Source organism: Delphinus delphis, chromosome 6 (assembly GCF_949987515.2).
Source record: "Delphinus delphis chromosome 6, mDelDel1.2, whole genome shotgun sequence".
NCBI lineage: Eukaryota > Metazoa > Chordata > Mammalia > Artiodactyla > Delphinidae > Delphinus > Delphinus delphis.
The window spans coordinates 69,925,861-69,948,604 of NC_082688.1; the positions used below are offsets into that span (position 1 = coordinate 69,925,861).

The following is a 22,744-nucleotide window of genomic DNA, read 5'->3' on the forward strand; positions in this document are numbered from 1 at the left end:
CAGTGTCCTCTTTCCAAAGTGCCTAAATTAAATAAATGGATTTCCACTTAGCTCTTTGTTGCTTTTAGAAATTGTGACCTTCCAGTGTGCATGTTACTGATACCTGCCCTGCTGGAAAGGCTCTACCCCAGTTGTTGCTAAATATATTAAAATCCCTGCCTGTGTCCCTTCTATTCAAGCATGTTTTATTTTGTTTGTCTTTCAAAGGGGCAAAGACATCATGATGGAATGTAAGAAATTCCTTGGATTGCATTGTCCCCAGGAATGTCCTTCCCTGCTCTGTGATTACTTGCTGGGTCCTAAGGACAAAACAAGTTTGCAGCTGGCACTGAGGTAACCCTCGTCCCTTCCAAGACTCCGCAGGCTGCTGTGGTATCAGTGCTGGGGACACTGCTAGTGGCCACATCCTTATGGGAGAACTCTGTGCTATCGCATGCACCTCATTCTTTTCTTCTCTGAAAAGGAATGTTCTGGAGAACACTTGCCTCGGTGCAGCTCATCTGTGTTCTTCCATGTCCTGAGGACCTGCCGCTGTTCCAGTGAACGCTTTAAACATCTCTGTTCTCCTTCCAAGTTCTCAAGCTGCTGCTGCCTTTCAACTCCATGTTTCCTGCGCTTTGGGCTTTTTGAGCAAATAAGAGTCCTGAACCAGGTGAGTTCCTCCTAGTGCAGTCAGCACGTGGAAGTGTGCAAATAGAGGCACAGGTGAGCTCCTGGAATTCTCCACCACTGTTCAGTGTTGGGCAGGGTGCCATCTATTTACTGTGTTTCTCTGGGAGTCTGGACAGTCTGGACCTGCAGTGCTTGGCAGGCGGAGAGCGTGGAGTCATATGAGAGTTTCTGACAAACCTAGAACTTTCACTCAGCTTCTGCTTTCCATTGGTGGCTTTCTAGTCTTTAGGGGAAATTGACAGCCAGAAACCCTAATGGAGAAGGAAACAGCGGTATGAATGGGCAGTACAGCTGAATGCAGAGTGAATGGGGAAAGTACACTATGGATTTCTACACTGGGTGGAACTGAATGATTGTGATATTTTAGTGAAAGAATGGGATCCAGGAAAACAGAGGGGAAGGGGAATTGTGCCATTCATCAGAATCAGCAGATAGATATATGGTATATTTTATACTATGTATTCATATATATGTACCATATATGTATATTATTGTATGTAAAATTACATACAATTGATGACACACTTTCTCCCAGTTCTGTTTTTTAGGCTGTCATTGTTCTGCAGTCAGTGACAGAGAGAGGGGGAGGAGAATTCATTATTCCCATTTAGACCTATATGAAAAATATAGGAAACAACACACTACCTGTTTAGCCCTCACTCTGTGGATGATACTCTGCTAGGTGCTCTTAAATGTTCTGGTTGGTCTAATATTCAATACAACTCTAGGAATATTTTCCGTACTTTATATTTGAGGAAACTGAGGCTCAGGGAAGTTAAGTGATTCCCCAGCATCACACGTGTGTCCTGGCAGAATCTAGACTCAATGCAGAAATCCATATCACATATAAATAATTATTTAACTTCCATCCTCTGTAATTCTCAAGCTCTTTGTTTGCTTCTTTGGTGCTTTCTGAAGATCATTTTTCCCTGCTTGACTCCTAAGTGCACTGGCTACTCCAGCTTTGTGCCCTCTTCAGACTCTCCTTCTCTTTCTCACTCCTAAAAGTTGAAGGTCCTCATGAGCTTTCGGTCGTCATCTCGTTCTACACTCTACTCCTAAGGAACGACATCCACATATGCTGCTTCCAATGGGAAGTCTGTCTTTAGATGTTTCTTGGCCACTTTATGGAGTCCATGTGCTTTCTCCCCTTCTTGAGATGCCTCATTCCAGATTCTGGTGAGAGAATCCCCTTTTCCCTATCTCTCATTGTAATAGGAAACTTAATTGAAATAATTTAGCATGATTACTGTGTTTATATCTTTTATCTCTTCCAAACTGAACTCTCCAGAAGAATAGGTTTGGCATTCTCTTTTTTCACCTCTGTATTCTCAGAACTATCATATATCCAATATAGAAATATGAAGTTTTAAAATATAACCTGGAACTTCCCTGCTGGTGCAGTGGTTAAGAATCCGCCTGCCATTGCAGGGGAAACGGGTTCGATCCCTGGTCCGGGAAGATCCCACATGCCGCGGAGCCATTAAGCTTGTGGGTCACAACTACTGAGCCTGTGCTCTACAGCCCGTGAGCCACAACTACTGAGCCCGCCAGCCACAACTACTGAGCCTGTGCACCACAAATACTGAGCCCACGTGCCGCAACTACTGAAACCCGCACGCCTAGAGCCCGTGCTCCACAACAAGAGAAGCCATCGCAATGAGAAGCCCGCGCATCACAACGAAGAGTAGCCCCTGCTAGCAACAACTAGAGAAAGCCTGCGCACAGCAACAAAGACCCAGCACGGCGAAAAATAAATAAAATTTAAAAAAATAAAATAAAATATAAACCACTGAAATAAATGAATAATGAGAATGATGAGTAGAATTTATCATCCATGTTTCAGTATGCCTTGCAAATTAAAGCTACATCTTTTTGTAAGAATAAAAAAACCCAAGATGTCATCTGGGGGAGAGTTTCATAAATTAAACAAGAAGATAATTTGAAACAATATAGAGGTAAGCATATTTTATTATATTGAAAACACTATAAAGGTGAACATGATATTATATGAACAAAACTATTTTAAATACCATACATAGTATGACTGAGATAAAGTAGAAGAATAAATAGATGACTACATTAGAGCCCTTTGCACTTTAATCACTATCATTTTGACTCCTGGTCTGATCATTTCTAAATCTCTACTGTATATGAGTCTAGTTGTGATACTTGCTCTGTCTCTTCAAACTGTGTTTTTCACCTTTTAGTATGGTAAGTTTCTGTTGAAAGTTGAACATGATGTATGGGGTAAAAGGAACTGAGGTAAATTGGCCTTTAGGGTGAGGATTTACAATTCTCTTGCTTAGAGGTTGGCTATGTTTACTTCAAGTCCTGGGCTCTGTTTCTGCCCTCTTTATTTTCCATATCAGCGAAGCTGGCTTATCCTTTGGGATTGGTCTTCTTGAAAATAGATTTATTAGACCTGTTTGACAAGTAACCACCATAGGTGACAGGTCTATATCTTGTTCACCATTTTATCATTAGTACAGAGTTCATAATAATTACTCCAAATAATTATTAACAAAGAGTATTCTTAGATTTTCCATTAGACCTCCCATCAGAAGCTTCTACTGACCTCGCGTCAGAGCCTTATATTGAAGTAATTATTAAGCATCATTAGATGATTCAGTACATTTCTACTGAGCCTCTTGGTTCATCATTCTCCATCTCACAGTGAAGACGTAGGGTGGTGAAAATGTAGGGCATAGGATGCTAGATAAAATTAGCCTTCTCTGCTTTCCTGGTGTCAGAGTCTTTGTAATGTTATACGTTCTTTTTCATTTAGTATTTTTCTGGGCAAGGTTTGTCTTGCTACTACTGATTTACTTCCTTTTTCATCTTGAGTTGAGTATCTTAAGAGGGAAGCAAAAATGGAAACATAAAGGGCCCATACCATGATTTTCCATAATGTGCAATACATCATTGATTTGCTTCTCCATTCAACTTTCTTGGAAAGCTGTCCTCACATTTGATGTACTTAGGTAAAAGGAAAACAAATGCAAATCTGACTATGATGAGAGTGAAAGAAGTAAAGTGACTCCCCAGGTGAAATAATGACAATGGGAGTTCTTCTCTTGTTACCCTTCCACTTGCTCCAGTATGGGTTCTGCTGATTAATTTCAGCAAATCAGCTCTCACTAAGGTCAGTTCTATCTGTTTCCCTTGTAGTGGATGGTTTCAAGCGCAGAGCAGCTTACTGACATTCAACATCATATTCATCAAAATAATGATACATTATCACTGTAAGTGATTAAATGTCAGGATTTAAAGTAAATCAAATCTTGAACATTGATACGAGTTTTCAGTACATCAAATCCATGAAATCTCTTCAGAAGCAAAAAATAGTTCAAAAAAGGAAAAGAATGCAGAGAAAAAAATAATCCACATCCATTCTAGGTTCCACCCTATGTCTCTCCTCCAATTCAGACGGCAACTATCTCAAACCTATTTTCTGTATATATTGTCATTCCCTTCTATTATTCATCCTTCCACCTTCTCCACTATGGTTTCTGCTGATTAATTCTACCAAACAAGCTGTCACTAAGTGGCCAATGCCATCTCTTTCCCAATGTAGGAGAACTTTCCATCTACGTTTTCACGAATGCATTGAATCTTCTAAGCAGTTCCAGTCTTTCAGACATGGTGTTCTCACTTTTCTCTCTTGTCCTGTTAACATATGGCCATTCCCCTTGCTTTCCTTTGTAGCGTTCCCTCACTTTTAACGTTAAGGTCATAGGATTCAATTTTCAGTCCTTTTCTCGTGTGATACTCTCCTCCTGTTTGATCACTTCTTCTGCTTTACACTTCATGGAATTGCTTATAAATTGCCATGTCCAGTATCCAGTGGACATTTGCACTAAAATGTCTACTAGTTAACTATAGGTAATATCTACTGCTTTAATTTCTATATCCTCGCATGACATGATCCACCTTCTGCTGGGGAAATTCCATTTTCCCACCTTCTCACTGTAGCACTAAATTTAACCGATATTAATTTCTACTACAAATTAGTACTATTTTAAAAATAATTAAATTTAATTGTGAGTTAACGGATTTTAAGAATTTATTTATTTATTTATTTGGCTGTGCCAGGTGTTAGTTGTGGCACACGGCATCTTCATTGCTGCGTGCAGGATCTTCATCGTGGCATTCGGGATCTTTGGTTGCAGCATTCAGGATCTTTTAGTTGTTTGCGGCATGTGGGCTCTTACTTGTGGCATGCAGGATCTAGTTCCCTGACCAGGGATGGAATCCGGGCCGCCTGTATTGGGAGACCAGAGTCTTAAACACTGTACCACCAAGGAAGTCCCTGTATTAACTGATTATTGTTTTTAGGTTACTTTCCTTTAAAAAAAAAAAAATCAGAGTTACCCAAAGCAGAATTGGATTAGTTATGTTCACCTCTAGGTCCTGAGGGCAACCCACGACCTGGCTAGAAGTCTATTTTTATTTCTAACGTGAAAATCGTAATGATGGGTCAAGGAATTGTAACATACATTCTTTAATCAGGTTGCACATTCAGGCTTGGTGTTTTTTTCTCTTCTTTTTTTTTTAGTGGTACGCGGGCCTCTCACTGTTTTCGCCTCTCCCATTGCGGAGCACAGGCTCCGGACGCGCAGGCTCAGCGGCCATGGCTCACGGGCCCAGCCGCTCCGCGGCATGTGGGAACTTCCCGGACCGGGGCACGAACCTGTGTCCCCTGCATCGGCAGGCGGACTCTCAACCACTGCGCCACCAGGGAAGGCCCTTGGTGTTTCTTTTTTAAAGAAAAAAAACAAAACAGGAAGTTTTCTCTAGTAAGAATTTAATGCACAAAGAAAACTCCTAAACTGAGTTAATACAAAGTATATATTTTTTCTCGTAACCACAATGTATACATGCACATATTATTATGTAAATAAAAATAATTTAAATCTTTATAAATAGTGAAATAAATATTAAAATAGATAAATAAATGTTTAGGTAGATAAGTAAGTAGGTAGATCAACATGGGCATCTATGAGGGACGAGTGCCTGTAGAGTAGAACATCATGTTTCTTAATATTCCTGAAAACACTTGATAAATTAATTCAATTCAGGGCATGATGAGAGCAGAAATGAGAGTCTTTGACGTGGCAGCACAGGTGGAAGTGTGGTCTCGTTAGTGAGAATCATTTCTCAAGTTGAACCAGGTGTGTGTCATTCCTTCCTCCTGAGTCTTTCTTACAAGTTCGTTGATGAAGAGAAGGATCTCATGACTTCTGCTCTGACAATCTCCCAGGCACAAGGGCTGTACTTCTTCTCTTGCAGATAGACAGTGATTCTGTGGAAGTATTTCCTCACAGCCAGGATGGAGTCCTCCTTGAGCAGGGGAGTCCCTTCCAGCCCCGCCTCCTGCATCAGACAGGCTTGCAGGTCAGTGAGCTGCTGATAAAGTGCAGTGCAGAACTTGTCCAGGAGGGTCTCATCCCAAGCGGCAGCCGAGCCCTCTGTGCTGAAGAGCTGGAAGGTCTGCTGGATCATCTCATGGACGACAGCGATGGCTTGAGCCTTCTGGAACTGGTTGCCTCCAAACGCCTCCTGGGGGAATCCAAAGTCATTTCTGTCCTTCAGGCAGGAGAAGGGGGAGATTCTCCTCATCTGTCGCAGGAGCATCAGGGCCCTCGTGTTAGCCAGGCTGTGGGTCTGAGGCAGGTCGCAGCCCAGAGAGCAGTTGGAGTTGCAGCTGAGCAGCACCAGGGCCAGGAGTAAGGACACAGTTGGGGCCATCGGGGACCCTGCAGATGCTGCCGGCCTGGCTGAGGTGGGGACTCTGTGAACCCTGCTCTCTAGGTTCTCTGAAGACCTTCCTTCAGGCCTGGGTCTTAAATGGGAGCGAATTGGTTTCCATTTTCTGAATGTTCCCTCTTACTTTCTACTTCTGTTTTTGCTTTTCATTTTGCACTCTCCAGACAGGTTAGGGCAGCGTTTCTCAAACACTGTTTTTCATCCTTGCCTCCCCTTCTCCTGCCCACAGAACCTTTCTAGATATTTTTTTTCCATATGGCTCCCCTATGAAATTTTGATACACAGATATACTGTGTACATTAGTATGTACTCCATGCATATCTCTACTTTATAAATAGAAAAAGAAAGTGAAAAGTTTTTTCTTTTTATTCAAAGCAGTGGTGAGTATGACAAAAATATTTAGGCTAAAAATTAGCTGTAAAAGCTACTGCAATTAATTTAACATTTTGGTTAAGTGTGCAGAATGACTTTTAATGTAATACATTTACTTAATAAATAGGAATGTATCAAATTACATATTCAATAAAAATTTATACAAATACTTCATAAGAATACCAATGTATAGATATATTTAAAATCTATCAAAACTGCTAAAACCATTGACAATTTAAATGATTTTCTTAACATTTATTTTTAAGTAATCCTTAGTTTTGATTCATACCATAAAATGATTTCTAACTTCACTAGCTGCTAGATATTCCTCTAGATATTGTCAACAACTTTTTCTCTTTAGGACTAGACGTAATTATTGATCTCCTAGATAACTTTTTTAGAATTAAATAATAAAATACAACCTATTTGTGCTTAATTCCCGATGCCCACATCACACTGAGGCTCAAACATAAGCAAAATCCACAAGACAGACAAGGACAGCTCATAAGTAAGCAGAGGGCACCTCTCACATTATGACTTTGAGTTCAATCATATGATGGAGAGAAAGTCCTGTAATGAAACATCAAGCCACCATAGCTTGTAGCACTGATCCTGCATATTGTGTATCTTCCAGGCACTCAATGTCAATGCCTCTCGTCTCATACACAAGAAAACCCAAAGAGAAAAATGAATACAAAGGATAGGGTTGGATAGGGTTGAGCTTTGGAGTGCCACCCACCATTGTAGTAGCTAAGATTTGTTCGCACCCCTAACAACTACTGTTTGCACCCGTGGGAGCGATCTGCTCCCAGATGATTTAGGAATCATCATCGATTTGAATCTTTCTCTGTATTTTTGCATTGAATTTCAGATTCCCCAAAGGACTGTCAGAGGTTCCAATCCAAGCCTATTCTTTTCAAACAAAAGAAAACCATCTTTGTAATTAATTGAGAACTGGATAAATGTTGATTGGTATCATGGAAAGAATTCACTTTCAACTCTGATCATGAATTCTTTTATTTTGCAGTGGATGTTCTGTGGCCTCAGCCCCCTCTAATACGGATCTTTCAATAAATAATAGGTATGTGACTATCTGTGGCAAATCAGCTCTGTAGCAACTGGACTCTGTCGTATTCTCTGTGGTATCCTCGGCACCAGGCCCAGTGTAATCACGCAACAGGTAATTTTTTTTTTTTTTTTTTTTTTTTTTTTTTGCGGTACGTGGGCCTCTCACTGTTTTGGCCTCTCACATTGCGGAGCACAGGCTCCGGACGCACAGGCTCAGCGGCCATGGCTCACGGGCCCAGCCGCTCTGCGGCATGAGGGATCTTCCCAGACCGGGGCACGAACCCGTGTCCCCTGCATCGGCAGGCGGACTCTCAACCACTGCGCCACCAGGGAAGCCCGAACAGGTACTTTTAACGAAAGCAGTTTCTCAGATGGTCTCCTCCCACTGGAAGGCAGTTACGAAGGACCAAGCTATTTTCCTTTATCACGGTCGTATTTGCTGCGATTATAATAGACAGTGGCTGGTATTCCCATTCTACTCCTACTGGTATCAGTCATGCCTACTGAGTTTGTTGCTAAAACCACTAGGATTCTCTTTCCTTTAAGGTGCCTGTGGCTCTGGGGATTCAAGTTGTAAGAGCAGCACAATTTTCAGCCGTTGCCCGGCACTCTATTAAACTCAGGAGGATGGCCTCGTCGCTAATTTGTCCTCTACTAGGTCATGACAGAAAATAACCAGCTTGATGTCACATACAGAGCCACGTATCTGAACTCAAAGTCTCCCTGATTCACACAGGTCACAGCAACCAGACAATTAACCACGTTACTCTTCGGTGGGTCTTTACGGATGTGGCAATGACTACCTATATCCTGAGATTCTTTGGAGACTCCTCACAAAGACTGATGAATGATCCTTTTCCTCCTGTGTCTTCATTCCCTTTCAAGGGACGATGGGGTCCATTTCAGTTTGATTTCCAAATTTTGACACATAATAATTGAAGCATTACTGCAGGTTGGAAATGAAGAGTTTGGATTCTGAGTCCTCGGTCTGCTCTTTTGGCCTGGTAAATGGCTCATTCTTCTTTATTTACATGAATATATTCTCTCTTCTGGATGCCAAGACATGTAGCCTTCAATGCCCTTTGTGGTCTGAATGTTTCCGTCCCCACAAAATTCATATTTGGAAGTCCTAACCCCCAAAGTGATGGTATCAGGTGGCGGGCCCTTTGGGACTTGATTAGGGTGTGAAGATGGAGGCCTCACGATGGAATTAGTGCCCTTATCAACGAGGTCAGAGATAAATGCCTCCCTCTCCTGCTGTATGATGATACAAGGAGAATTCTGCAGTGTGAGACCTGAAGCAGGCTTTCACCAGAACTGGACCGTTTCTGTATTGTAAATAAGTTCATTTGTACCCTTTTTTTTAGATTCCACATATAAATGATATCTCTCTTTCTCTGTGGGTCAGATTGTTTTTTAATGAAGTGTGTGCAAGCAAGAACATTAGTTGTTCCCCTCCACCCCACCCAGAACTTCATTAGGACAAATAGTGTAAAGATGAAAAGTGGTCTTATGCACTGAACTTGTCTCCTCGTCTATTAATCATCCAATAATTTCCCAACTTCTTTGCAGTGAGATTTCCACGAGGATAAATCCAGGCCATGTAATGTGAGCAGAAGGGCTCTTGCCCTGTATAGTCCTGGCCCTTGAAAACGTCCCATGTGATGCACCGGACTTTTTCCCTTTACCACTGAGTGGAATAGACTCAAATACTGCAGAAAAATTTGCAGTCACCTGTTGATGATGGAAAAATCCACAAAACAGGGGGTACCCATGTCCCCGAATCATTCTTTGGAGAGCAACTTAGAACATCCATCTGATCAGGAATGCCTGCCTTGTGTTCTTATACCAGGGAAAGATAAGATTCTATTATGATCAAATTCCTGACAGCATTCTCTTTACCCGTTACAGCAGTCAGCATTAAGTTAACTGACAAATATCTTTAAGACCACACTATCCAAAAAACCTTTCTATACTTCATGTGTTGAAAATAGCAAATACCTCTCCCAAAACTTAAAGTGATCTTTTAAATTACGTTATAAAATTATTTATACAAGAAAAGAGATTGTGTTCTGTCAAAACCTTTTTTAAAATCATGATTTTCTTTTCAGACATTTTTTCAGCCTGTGAGGAAACACAAGTCGAGATTGCTTTGGACTTGAACACTAATGTAATTGAATGAGAAGTGTCACGAGTATAAAAAATATTCTGTATTTGTTGACATTTCTTTGAGGATTCTTACATAAGGGAAAGGCACCTTTTAATTTCCACTCTGACAACCTCCCAGGCACAGGGGCTGTATTCCTTTGCCTTCAGATAGACATGGATTCCATGGAAATACTCCCGGGCAGCACGTCCCAAATCTCGACAATCCAGATTGTCTTTTTTCATCTGCTCCAGTCGGTGCAGCCTCAGATGAAGGCTAGAGAGAAGTTTATCGAGGAGGGTGTTGTTCCAGGCAGCACGGCTGTCCTCTGTGGTGAAGAGGTTGAAGATCTGCTGGAGCATCAGATGGTGGTGACAGGTGCCTTGAGTCACCTGGATTGGGGTGATATTCTCTCTTTTCCAAGGAAATTTGAAGTCGGTTCTGTCCTTTAGGCACCACTGAGAGGGGATTCTTTGCAACTGTTCCAAATGTTGGAAGACGTCCTTGTTTTCCTGGCTATGGCTTCTAGGCAAGTTCCAGCCAAGAGAGTAAGCAGGGATAGAGCAGAGCAGCACTCCTGCCGCTAGCAAATAGATCTGGGCCATTAAGAAAGGGTGATTCACTGGACGGCCGCCAGGAGAGGCGTGGGCACCGCCGAACAATTAATGAGTGGGAAGCTTCCTTCCCTGGAACTGTGGACAGCGTTCTTCCCTAGGTGGCCGGTAGAGGGCGCAGGGTTTGTTTGGGAAACGCCGACTGTTGAGTTTGCCGTCTGCAGCTCGAGAGACAGGGCGAAAAGTAGTCCCTGAGGCTGCTTTAATAATCAGCATACGCGAAACACCTTGGTTTTCTCGGTGCTGAGCGTTGAAGAGGAAGCCTTGTCGCGGCCTCGCCAGAGACATTTTTGTGTGGCTGGGAACAAGAACCGTGCATTTTCAGGCTTCCCCTGAGTTTTGCGCTTTATTTTCTCACAGAAACTTGAGCGAGGCAATTTTTGGGAAAGAAGCCTTTTTCTGAGCGGTCTGAGGTGGGAAATCAGAGCGATACCCAGCCGCAGAGAAAGGGGAGCCGATTTTTTAGATTCGGGCTGGTTTCTGGCGCGAGACAGCGAAGGCCCAGAGAAAGGGGAACGCGGCGGCGGCGGCGATGGGACGACAGGACGGTGTTGGGGACGCCCTGAGGGGTGAGTCGGCGCGCGGCCACCACCGGGGCCGAGGACGCGGGAGCTGAGCGCCCTGTAGATTCTCTGGGACTTCATGGAGTCTTTCAAGGATACAGCGTTAAAGTGAGGGAGAAAGTATTGAATATCTGAAAAGTAGGAATATTAAAAAAAACTCACAGCCTTTTATTTTTTACATTTTAAAATTAATTTTATATTTAACTTAATTCATATCATATTTAAATTAAATATTTTAAATGTTTGATATTTTTATAAATTTATGTTAAAATATTTTCAATATTAAGCATAGAATATTAAAATATATTTTCATATTAAAATATAGCATTTTATTAAACTTTATTTAAACTATATTGTCTTTCTACTAAAGTAAGTATTTCATATAATTATTTGTTTATTTATTTTAGGCTGGGTTTATTTATTTTAGGCTGGGTTCAGTCTTCATTGCGGTGTGCAGGCTTCTCACTGTGGTGGCTTCTCTTGTTGAGGAGCACAGGCTCTAGGTGCGCAGGCTTCAGTGGTCGTGGCTCGCGGGTTCCAGAGCACAGGCTCAGTAGTAGCAGCACATGGACTTAGTTGCCCCACGGCATGTGGGATCTTCCTAGACCAGGGCTCGAACCCGTGTCCCCTGAGTTGGCAGGCGGATTCTTAACCACTGCGCCACCTGCGAAGCCCCAAGTGTTTAATATAGTTTTACTTTTCTATCTTTAATGGAAGCCAACTCATTAGTATTGTCAAGATTACTTTTTTGCTTGTTTTTAATTGAGGGAATTACCATGTTTGACAATTTCTAATGACCCCGTGATAGTCTTAACTGATTTTAACTCATGTTCCTGAAATGTCTTTCCCAGGACCTCACCTTGACTATAAGGTTAGAAAGAAGAGTTGGTGTGTACAAGCAATTGAGGACGTTTAGCAGGTCAGACTTTTTCATTTTTCTTTAGTAGGAATTTTATACACTAAGTGGAATTTGCCCAGATTTCATTTACATCACGAAGGCTTACTTTGTAAGACTGTCAGGGCCATGCAAATGGAGGTCAGCTTCATTTCTTTACTTAAAATTTTTATATTTTGTTCCTCGTGCATATTTTGGTATTAATTTTCATTTTAAAATGTTGCATTAAAACATCCTTTACCTTGATGACTTAGATTTGGTGCCTTCTTACCATTCGTGCTTAAGAGAAGTACTAGCTTAACGTTGCCCTAATGCTAACCCAGGAAATAGCTTTTGAATTAGAGTATTGTGCTGTTCCATGGCTGAAAATCTAGGAATGCTTTAATTCTCATCATCTCTCCCCCATATATATATTTCTTACCATTTTCCTGGTCTCTACAACATTATTTTAATGTCTTTTTTTAAAGGAAGAAAAAACCCTTTTGACTGCCTTCATCTGATTTTCTCAACTCACACCCCCTTGGCTATGGTAACCACAAATCTGATCTTTTTCTCTGAGGTTATGTGTTTGTTTTTAAAGTATAATTTAATCTGTGTCTTAAAAATTAACACCAGAGGTGGTCTGAAACAAAATAAGGTGAGGAAAAGGACTATTTATCTCATTTATACTAGTCACAGAGCAGGCTTTTTTTTTTTTATTCTTATGGGGAGGAGGTCAAAACACTTTCTTAGATGCTGCAAAGAGCCTCAGGTGCCGTAGGATTTCTCTCCTTAATGTACGGGGCACTGCTCTAAGGGTGGAGACTAGGTCTCTACTCCTTCGCAGGCCTACAGGCAATCCCTCTCCTAGAGTTTGCATTTGGGGGCCTCAACATGCAGACCCCTGAGTGTTAAGGAACCTGTATTCAGAGCTTCTCTTGGCTGGGCTGAGGGTGGACTCTAGAGGTTTCCATTTGTTATATTAATACAAAAGCCTTCTATCATTCACTCTGTTCAAATTCTCAGCCTGTACTTTGCAAACTTTATTTTATTTGATCTCGGCAATGTCTTGTGTGACCACAACTAACGGTGTCTCCATTTTTTAAAAGATGAAATGAAAATCTGATGTCATTTAAATTCAGGAGCCCCAGATTTTTGTCAGAGTGGAGCCTTCTGCTGCTCCCAGGCCCTCCTCTTCATCAGCTCTGAGCACTGGCCCTCAGCTGCACTGAGCCCGTGGTGCTTCCTTCATCCTAATCCTGCCTCTAAAGTCTGTCCTCCCTGCTCCCTGGAGGGCAGTCACCATCCCTGCCTCACTTTCCTGGAATCCACATTGCCAAGCGCATTGTCACATATATACGCAGTCAGAACATTTCTGGTGACGGAATGAAGAGAACTGCATGAATTCACCCTTGCTGTTCATTTTTATGTCACCATTATCTGTAAACTTTCAGAAAATGTGAGCTATGGTCCTGTAAGGAAATGTGGAAGAATTTAAATCTGATGTATGAGTCCCTTTAGAGGAGAATGCAGAGAGGTGAGGCTAGTTGTATTTTGGTGCAATTTAAGAAGTGGCAAAACAGAGTACAGGGTCAAACCTCTAAGTATTCGTATTAGAACTGAAAAAGAGATATATTGAGACTCAGGTTTTTATTTCAACCTTGGGTCTCATTTAGATGAATACATCCTATTGGATTGATACTCTTTCATGTTCCAGGAGTGTGTTTAATTTCCAGTGTAATAAAAGAATTGAAGTTGTGACATTCTATGTTGCCCATAAATGGCTTATTTAAGAATCTCCTTTGCAGGCAGGTACCCACAGCAGCTGGATACAGGCTCCCACAGCCAGACACCTGCATCACCAGGCTCACCGGGGCCTGCCACCCTCCTCACTGAGGACACCCAGGATGATGTTCTCCAGCCCTGTCTGCACCCTTAGCTGTCACCTGGCCCAGAACCACAGGCTGCCAAAGCAGGAGACCCTCACAGTCCTGCCCCTAACAGGGAGAATCTTCTTTGTTTTCCTGCCTGAAGGACAAGGAGGTTTTCAGGTCCCATCAGCACCAGCTGGCTGACAGCCAGTTCCCAAACGCTCAGGCCGCCTCATTCTCCATGAGACGATACAGCACTTCTCCATCGTCTTCAGCACAAAGAGCTGAAATTCCTCAGTGGGCTTGATCAACAGTGGGCAGATCTGGAGACTAGTTTGGTGCAGGAGATGGAGAGGAAAAGACCCTGCTGGGCAATGAGGACTCCAGCCTGACTTTGAAGAACTTCCAAAGGACCAGGCTCGATCTGAAAAGAAAGTCCACAGCTGCTGTGCCCAGGACAATATGAGAGTGGAAGTTAAGGCGTGAAAATCAGAGTGTGCTTTCCCTGTATGTTCAACCTCAGAGAATCCAGGAGTGGGAAAAGGAGACCTGGACCCAATCTTCTACAATGGAGTCTTCTCTGCTTAGAGGTGGCCTCTAGTGCGTCCATATTCACTCAGTTCAATGACTTTTCTTCTGATTCAGTTGTAAATGCATCGAGTCTTCTCAGCACATTGTTTTTCAACAGTAAGTGGAACAATACTTTGGAATGGGGAGAAAATTTATTTTTAATTTGTAATAATTAGAATTTATTTCTCTATGATGATTGTTATATTTACCAAATTTATTCTTCATATTATGATATGGTCAGCTTTGTGTCTTGTTTTCCTTTGCTTTGGGGGTGCAAAAGGTGTATTTTAAGTGTTAGGTTTAACTCATATCTTAAAGAAAATCAGAGTGTCCTTAAACCTTTAATCTGCCTTAAAATCCAACAGGAACATAAATCGTTTTATTCATTTCATTGGTTCTTAAAATATTTTGAAGTATCTCTGCTTTCAGGATTTTACTTGTGTTTTTTAATATATTGGTAGATAAAAGAAAGATATTACTTTCTTAATGGAGCACTCTGTCAGAGAAGACAGGCCTTAAAGAGTAAAAAATGCGCTTGAAACCCTTTCTAGGTTATGAGGGAGATGCACAAGGCATTATGACAGGTTATAGCAGCTGGAGCTATTCTCTTTTACTTGTTTTTTCTTGGAGAAAGCATGTCTAATGGTTGCTGATTCAGTTTCAGCAGTTGCATGATCAGTAAACTGTGGAATACATTATAGAATCATGGAATTTAAACTTCAACAAAGAAGTGTGACTATCCCTTGTATTGTTGGCACTGTGGTGGGTGCCAGGTACAATGAAAATAGTAGACACATTGCCCGCTGTCACAGAGCTTGCAGTCTGGTGGGGATATGGGTAACTACGTGTTCAATGAAAGGAATGCTAATGCTCTGACAGGGAAAGTACAGGTTCTTGGGAGTATGTGGGCTTGCATGGATCAGGGAAAGCATCTGCAAGAGCAGTTGGTAAGCTGGCATCCCAGGGGTCTGCAGGAGTTTGCCAGGTAATTACATGCTGGTCAAGTTTGGCCATGTGTGGAGATTATCTAGGGTAGCAGGTAAATATGAGGGTTTGGAGCTAATGACATTTGTTTGGAGATGTGACCCTGGGTAAAGACATGCATATGGAAGTCAACAGTCATAGAGAGGACGTTTGGAACTATTTGGGAGGTTGAGACTATATGCGCAGAGAGGATGAAGTGTGGGACTAGCATAGATCTTTGAGGAACACCAATTCCCTAAGATGAGAGTGTGGAGTCAACAAAGGAAGGAGAGAAGGAGGGGCAGAAAAGCAGAGGACGGTGGTGACAGGGAGAGCAGATGAGCGTCAGACTTTAAAATGGCGGGTATAATAAGAAGTATCTGATGCTTCGGACATGTCAGCCAAGGCTGCTTCACGTTGATCTCTAACCTCAGTAAATTGTAGCTTATTGGCAATATCTTATGACCTAGTAAGTATCTTAAGAAATTAATCTCAATTTTCAAGATATTTTTTCCTCTCATTTGTTTTAAGCAAGGGTCTTAGAAGACCCTTAAGGCTTCATAGATAAAGCATTCAGCTTTATATATATAATCAGGGTTTTTCCTTGGAGAGTTTTATTCACTACTTCAAAATGTCATTTTATATGGATAAATTGCATAAAAATTTGTAATCTGCATCAAAACGCTTTTAATTTCAGCATGATGTAAATTTAAATTTAATATATTACTTTCTACTTAATATTGATAAATATCTTCTGTGCCAATGCACTGACTGCATTTTGTTTTGATGCCCACTAGAGATCCATGGGTATTTGCAATCTAGTGTTTGGTACATCTGTGAGAATATTGCATTTGCTAGTAGAATTTTAAAAAAATGTGTTTGTATGCTTTGCACAATACTTAAAAAGATGATCCTATTTTAATTCACAGAGGTAGAATTTTTGCATAACAAAATTATGAGCTCAGTAAGGCACAAATATGGCATTATATCAATATCTTCTGGGGACTTCCCTGGCGGTCCAGTGGTTAAGACTTCTCCTTCCAATGCAGGGGGCGTGAGTTCGATCTCTCATTGGGGAGCTAAAATCCCACATGCCTCAGGGCCAAAATACCAAAACATGAAAAAAAAAACACAAGCAATATTGTAACAAATTCAAGAAAGACTTTAAAAATGGTCCACATCAAAAAAAAATCTTAAAAAAATATGTATCTTTTGAGTGGACATGAAATAATGGCTTTTACTCCTTTGTGCATACCTGTCACAATAACAACTATCATTGCTATGTTTAATATGTCCCTGGTGCTTAAAATAATCTGCTCACTTAAGATAAGTTTATGACTTGTTATATTCTCATGATATAGAGCATATAACATGCGATGGTATGTTGAATGGAATATAGTAGTCTCATTATCCCTATTCTAAAGCTGAGAAAACTGTACTGTAGGAAAAAGAAAACAATTGCCCTAAATCATGCATGAAGCCGAAGGAAGATAAGGGGATGCCGAGCTAACAAATTTACTGGTCACCTGAGAAGACAAGAGTAACCCCCAAGAGAAGATGCAGCAAGACTGTCATTTTCAAACACTTTTACTGACACAACTATGTTCAGCTTATTACACTTATCGCTTTTATTAACAACTCTGAGGACCAATGATGTCCCTAACAGTGTGCAGGTTACTGGGTGGGAATAAGAAGTGTAGCTGGAGAGTGAGCTGAGTGCTACGGTACCTGATGTAGATGGAGATCTCTTTCCTAAGCCTGATAAGACTATGCAGTTCCACTCCCAGGTTTGCTACGACCCTATACTGCTCTGCCTCCCCTTTGGCCTCCTCTTGTCCCTGCTTGCTCAACCACAAACATGGCCAGGAGTTCTGCATCCCTGCTGCTGCAGAGCCTGTCCCATGAGAAAGGAAAGGCGAAAAGTCCTCAGCTGTACACTTTCATTAAGGCTAAATTGAGAACTGGGGAGCTGAGCTGCTTTGCCCAGCCTTCATCAGGACGCAAGAAGGCCTTGGAGTTAGATGAAAGTTATTCTCCATCAAAATATTTGGGGTCCTCTGGTTTGTTCCATTTCCTTCTGAACTTGAGACCTCAGGAATGCCAAATTCCAGTGCTGTTTTGGGGAATATGTGAAGTTTCTTGTCTCTGTTCCTAGGGGCTGATTGGGACATTGGGAATCTATGTGCCTGTGTAACCCGAAACATTCCAACCCACGGCTGTTTACAGATCAGTATCATGATGGAGAAGGGGAAGGACTGGGAAGTCCAGTTCCTGAGACTCCTTCTTTAATGGATTTTCTCAATTTGTAAAGCCCCTCAGCATTTGTCAAATTCCTATGCTTTTGTATTTGCTTTGTGAAGGGCTGTATTCATCATGACACAAATGAAGGTGGCTGAGATGGTAGAGGGTGTGCAAGGCCACTGTCAGACTCTCTCCCTAACCTTCCTCTGCCTCAAACACTCAAAGTCAGCTCTCAGTCAGAACTGGAGAACCTCTTCTTTTCCCTAGACCCAGTTCCTGGGCTACTGCATCCTTCCCCCAAATGCAGCAGAGACAAAAGAAAACATTCTCTTTTAGAAGAAACGATTTACTTGTGAAGAATGAACTTTGCTGTTTTTGAGAGAGACCATTTTGTTTTCAGAAGATGCCTTACCCCAAGGCTTCCTTCCATAATCTGTTCCCAGTGGGACTCCCTCGTGTCAACCTCTTGCTGGACTAGGACCCTGGAATTCCACAGGGCCAGCTAGCAAGAGGGATGCCTGAGATGACAGAAGATATGAATCACCTTTCTGAAGAGAGGGTGGGGCTGGTGTCACATGAGTGCCTTTCAGGTGAGCTCTGCAAACCAAAAATAGGAGCCTGGGTGTGTCTAGGGAGAGTGGAAGCAAAGAGAGAGTGGAACATGCTGAGCAGACTGTTCTACTGGGAAGAGATTCTTTCAAGATTAATGCCCAGGAACTAGAATTATTCGAGGTCAGAGGTTCAATGACACTAATAGTAAGGTCCATGTGTGTAGAGCGGTGTCATTTCAAAGCTCTTTCACACACATTGCCCCAGGCAATCATCACAACAATCCTGGGACTCTCCCAGACACAGACTATGAAACTTAGGGAGGTTAAGTTGTCTGAGTCATTACCCAAAATTTTGCCCCCAAAACAGTCATTGTTCCACCACGTCTCACACTGTCACTTGATGAGTAAGCGCCATGGCCCAGCTTTCACATGGACGAGCAGAGCCTGGGTTAGAAGTGTCCCAGGTCCTGACTTCTTTGCTTTCTAGCTCTGAGTCTCTCCTCTGGGGGGCGATTATTTTCTGAGAGTACAGGCTCTAGGAGGTGACATTGCCAGCAATTATAGACCTGGGACTGTATGGAGAAGAGAACTAAGATCAAACCCGGGAGAGCCCAGGATTGGAGAGCAGAACCTTACCTTTCATAGCTCCTGCTTTTTTCTTCCTGCTTCTGCGTTGCTGCTGAAAGCCCCCAAAATGAAAGAGTTCACGAGCTATTTTGTGCCTTTCTCATACTAAAGAAGCAACAAACGTTATTAATGAAAAATGTGACTTTTTACATTATTTGAGGTCTCTGTTAGTTCCATATTATTCATTTTTAAAGTAGATCCAAGTATTTTCTGCTGATCCTTCTTTCTCAAAGAATTTTTACTAATTCCCAGAATATCTTCCAGAAGTAGAATACACAAGGACTTCCCTGGTGGCAGAGTGGTTAAGAATCCGCCTGCCAATGCAGGGGACACGAGTTCAAGCCGTGGTCCGGGAAGATCCCACATGCCGCGGAGCAACTAAGCCTGTGTGCCACAACTACTGAAGCCCGCGTGCCTAGAGTCCATGCTTCGTGACAAAAGAAGCCACCGCAAAGAGAAGCCTGCGCACGGCAAGGAAGAGTAGCCCCCAAATGCCGCAACAAAGACACAATGCAGCCAAAAATAAAATGTAAATAAATAAATAAATAAATTGTTTTGGAAAAAAAGAAGTATAATACACAGAAATTGCAAGTATATTCAACATGCAGCACAGGGAAATTTCACACACTGAATACACTGTGAAACTAGCACCCAAGTTAAACGTAATACATTTTGCCCAGGACCTAGCATGTTTCTTATGTTGCTTTCCAGTTGCTACCTCAGAGCAGCTCTCCTTCTCCTCGCCGATAGTAGCCACTCTGTGACTCTAACAGTCCTGATTATTTCTGACAGACACACTTTTATGCCTCTTGTGTATATTTACTCATTGAATCCTGAGAATAATCCTATGAAAAAATACTACTATTGTCCCCATATTAAAGATGAGGAAACTAGGGAGCTTAGTGATTGTGTTATTTGTCAAGGTCACACTGCTATTAATAGCAGAGCTGGGATCCAGTGCCATGAAGCCTGGCTCCTTCTCATAGAGGTTTTGAAAATCCTAGAACTCTCCTTTCACTTGTGCTCTCTTCCTGTGGCTTTCACTCTAACAGAAACCTTGAAGCTGGAAACCTGCACAGAACCAGAGCAGCTGTGTAGCTGGTCAGTGAGGTGGAGGGACTGAAGTTATGTGTAAGGGATGAATGGTTCAGTAAAGCAGGACCGGGGAGAAGGTGAGAGGAAGGTGCCAGGATTGGCCAGTCAACACCATATGTCACCAGCTTCCCTCGAGGAGATGACTCCTTCCCACAGGTATTTGCACCGACCACTCTTTCCTGGTGGTATAGATCAGTTACACCTATGACATCAGGACTAACCATTCTCCATAATTTCCAGGACTTCCCTCAATTCCATGGAATTCCACCTTTTGACAAGCATTTCCTGAAATGAAAGTGGTAGGACTGTTCCAAAGGACAAAATGGACCAATACTAGTCTGAAATAAATTTACAGAGAAAAAGATAAGAATGTAGGTTTCAGAACTTAAAAAACTCAAGAAGTTTTCTCTCATAAGAATTTAATAAATAAAACAAAATGCAAAGTTAATGAAATGGAAAGGTGAATATTTTCTAAATTTTAATACAATGTAAGTATAAATATATTGATATGAAAATATAAAAATAAGATACATAAATAAATAAATAAACAAATAAACAGAATAAATAAATAACAGGGTAGTCATTGCTTAGGGACTGATGCCCCTGAAGCTGAATAAATTTAACATATACTTCCTTATCACTACTGACAAAGTAGTAGCTGAATTAATACAATAAATTCTGTGATTAAAGTTGAAATAAGAGCCTTCTGAAATGACTAAAGACATGTGTGCAAGGGTGATAGGGCATCTTAGTCAATGAGAATCATTTCAAGGTGACCCCAGGTCTCCATGCATAATTCTTATCCTTTCTTGCAAGTTGGTTGATGAAGACAAGGATCTCATGATTTCCACTCTGACAATTTCCCAGGCACAGTCACTGTATTTCTTCTCTTTCAGGTAGAGGTGGATTCCCTGGAAGTACCTCTTCACGGCCAGTGTAGGGCCCGTCACTCCCAGGGCAGTTTCTTCATCTCCCATCGCCTGCACCAAGCAGGCGTCCAGGTCCTCCAGCTGCTGATGGAGTCCAGTGCGGAGTTTGTCCAGGAGGGAGGTGTCCCAGGCGGCAGAGGAGCGCTCTGTGTGGAAGAGGCGGAAGACCTGCTGGAGCATCTCGTGGAGGACAGAGGTGGCCTGGGCCTTCGGGAGCTGGCTGCCATCCACCATGTCCTGGGGGAAACCGAAGTCTTTTCTGTCCTTCAGACAGAAGCGAGGGGAGATTCTCCGCATCTGGCCCAGAAGCATGAAGTTCTTCCTGCTAATCCGCACGTGGTTGTGAGACAGGTCGCAGCCCAGAGATTCACCAGGGCCATAGCTGAACACCACCAGGGCGGTCAGTAGAGAGAGCACGAAGGCCATGGGGCAAATGAGGCTGCTGCTGGCCTGGCTGAGACGGGCGTCCGGGGGAACCTTGGCGGTAAGTTCTGTGATGACATTCTTTCTAAGCAAGGCCATTAAATAGGGAACACAGTAATTTTCATTTTCTAAACATTTCTATACACTTTTACTTCCTTTTTTTGATTTTCACTTAGATCTTCTCAGTATGGTCTATGAAGATGTCATCATTCTAAACTATTAATTTTGCAAGAAGTTTAATTTTCCCAGTAATTTCAGATGTGCCCATCCAAATGGATATTTATTAATGAAATGAGAAAGGTTTTCGTCTTAAAATCAGAAGTGATGTAGGTTTGTAAATACGCACATTCTATATCTCTTTCATGCATAAATGTTGGTCTTCTCTGTTCCAGGAAGAAATTTTTAGCCCTGATCTTAGGTTCCATTTTTACCTCTTACTTTACCTAGGAAGGCAGGCTCTCTCAGCCGTATGCTTTCTGTATTTGCTTAGGGATTTACCAGATCACTCTGGCATAAGCTCTTTGAAACAAAAGATGGGTTTTATTTAGTGTTTGATTTAGAGAAGAGGCTGATTATTATGAGTCCATGAGCTTCTCCCATGTTTCCTTTCCTTCTAGAACATGTTCCTTCACATCCATGTGGTCATGCTTCAGGGGACCACGAGGTGAGGACTATTATAGATATTGTCCTTTCTTTCCACCATTTTCTTACTGGAGACCTATAGTCCTCCAATGGCTGGGCCAGTACCCCTACTGGGAATCCTGATTCTTTTCAGGAGAATATGGGTGTGGAGATCCTAATTCCAAGACAATTGTATTTCCCCAGCAGCACCTCAGTCACAAGGGAGAGATCACATCTAGTTACACCCTCTCCTCTAGAGTGGCAGAGTCCCCTTCCTAACCTGGACTCCCACCCTGAGGGCAGGCTCACCACATCCCGAGGACTTTACAATCTCCTATCTGTGGAGGGGCTTGTTTATTTGTTGGGAAAATAATTCATCTTCCAGGACCCTCACGCTTGCCCCCGGAGTGTTTGTGTGAAGGACCCTAGTCCTCAGTGGTGACCTCCTCCCCTCCTGACCCATGTCCTCAGGTATCAGAAGTGTCAGCAGCCCTCAGATGCTGAGAGCAAAAGTGTGTTTTCTCTAAGGTGGTGGAGGAGTTACCCAATTCTAATCATTTTACCCTGAGTAGACACATAATTTTTATTTTGCCAAATACAAATTTTATTATTCAACTCTTTTACTAAAACTAGTCAACACTTGTTATGCTCAAAGTTTCTGAGCTGGGGGCAGAGAATTCAGCGACGGTGTTGTCTCTCGATAAAGCTTATGTCACAGAAACCAGTGAGGTTCAGTTGTCCATTCAGTCAGTTGATGCCAGTGGGCTTCTCCCTT

At 42.1% G+C, this 22,744-nt stretch overlaps 3 protein-coding genes and 1 long non-coding RNA gene across 16 annotated transcripts in view; 1 reads left to right on the top strand and 3 right to left on the bottom strand.

Moving 5' to 3' along the window:
* The window catches only part of LOC132427388 (uncharacterized), a 106,838-nt gene that overhangs the window by 41,800 nt on the left and 42,294 nt on the right, over nt 1–22,744 (top strand). For 12 of the 13 annotated variants that reach the window (XR_009519892.1, XR_009519894.1, XR_009519887.1 and 9 more), the window contains 3 exons: nt 12,056–12,123; nt 12,567–12,628; nt 13,887–14,636. This is a non-coding gene — a long non-coding RNA (uncharacterized lncRNA). The remainder of the gene's footprint in view (nt 1–12,055; nt 12,124–12,566; nt 12,629–13,886; nt 14,637–22,744) is intronic. The other variant, XR_009519891.1, reaches the window with a different exon arrangement.
* LOC132427383 (interferon alpha-1-like) lies at nt 5,878–6,423 on the bottom strand. The gene has a single exon (XM_060014819.1). The coding sequence runs from the start codon at nt 6,421–6,423 to the stop codon at nt 5,878–5,880; it is 546 nt and encodes a 181-aa protein (XP_059870802.1).
* LOC132427385 (interferon alpha-13-like) lies at nt 9,169–10,970 on the bottom strand. Its single transcript, XM_060014821.1, has one exon. The coding sequence runs from the start codon at nt 10,630–10,632 to the stop codon at nt 10,120–10,122; it is 513 nt and encodes a 170-aa protein (XP_059870804.1). The 5' UTR covers nt 10,633–10,970; the 3' UTR covers nt 9,169–10,119.
* On the bottom strand, nt 20,722–21,447 carry LOC132427377 (interferon omega-1-like). Its single transcript, XM_060014812.1, has one exon. The coding sequence runs from the start codon at nt 21,445–21,447 to the stop codon at nt 20,764–20,766; it is 684 nt and encodes a 227-aa protein (XP_059870795.1). The 3' UTR covers nt 20,722–20,763.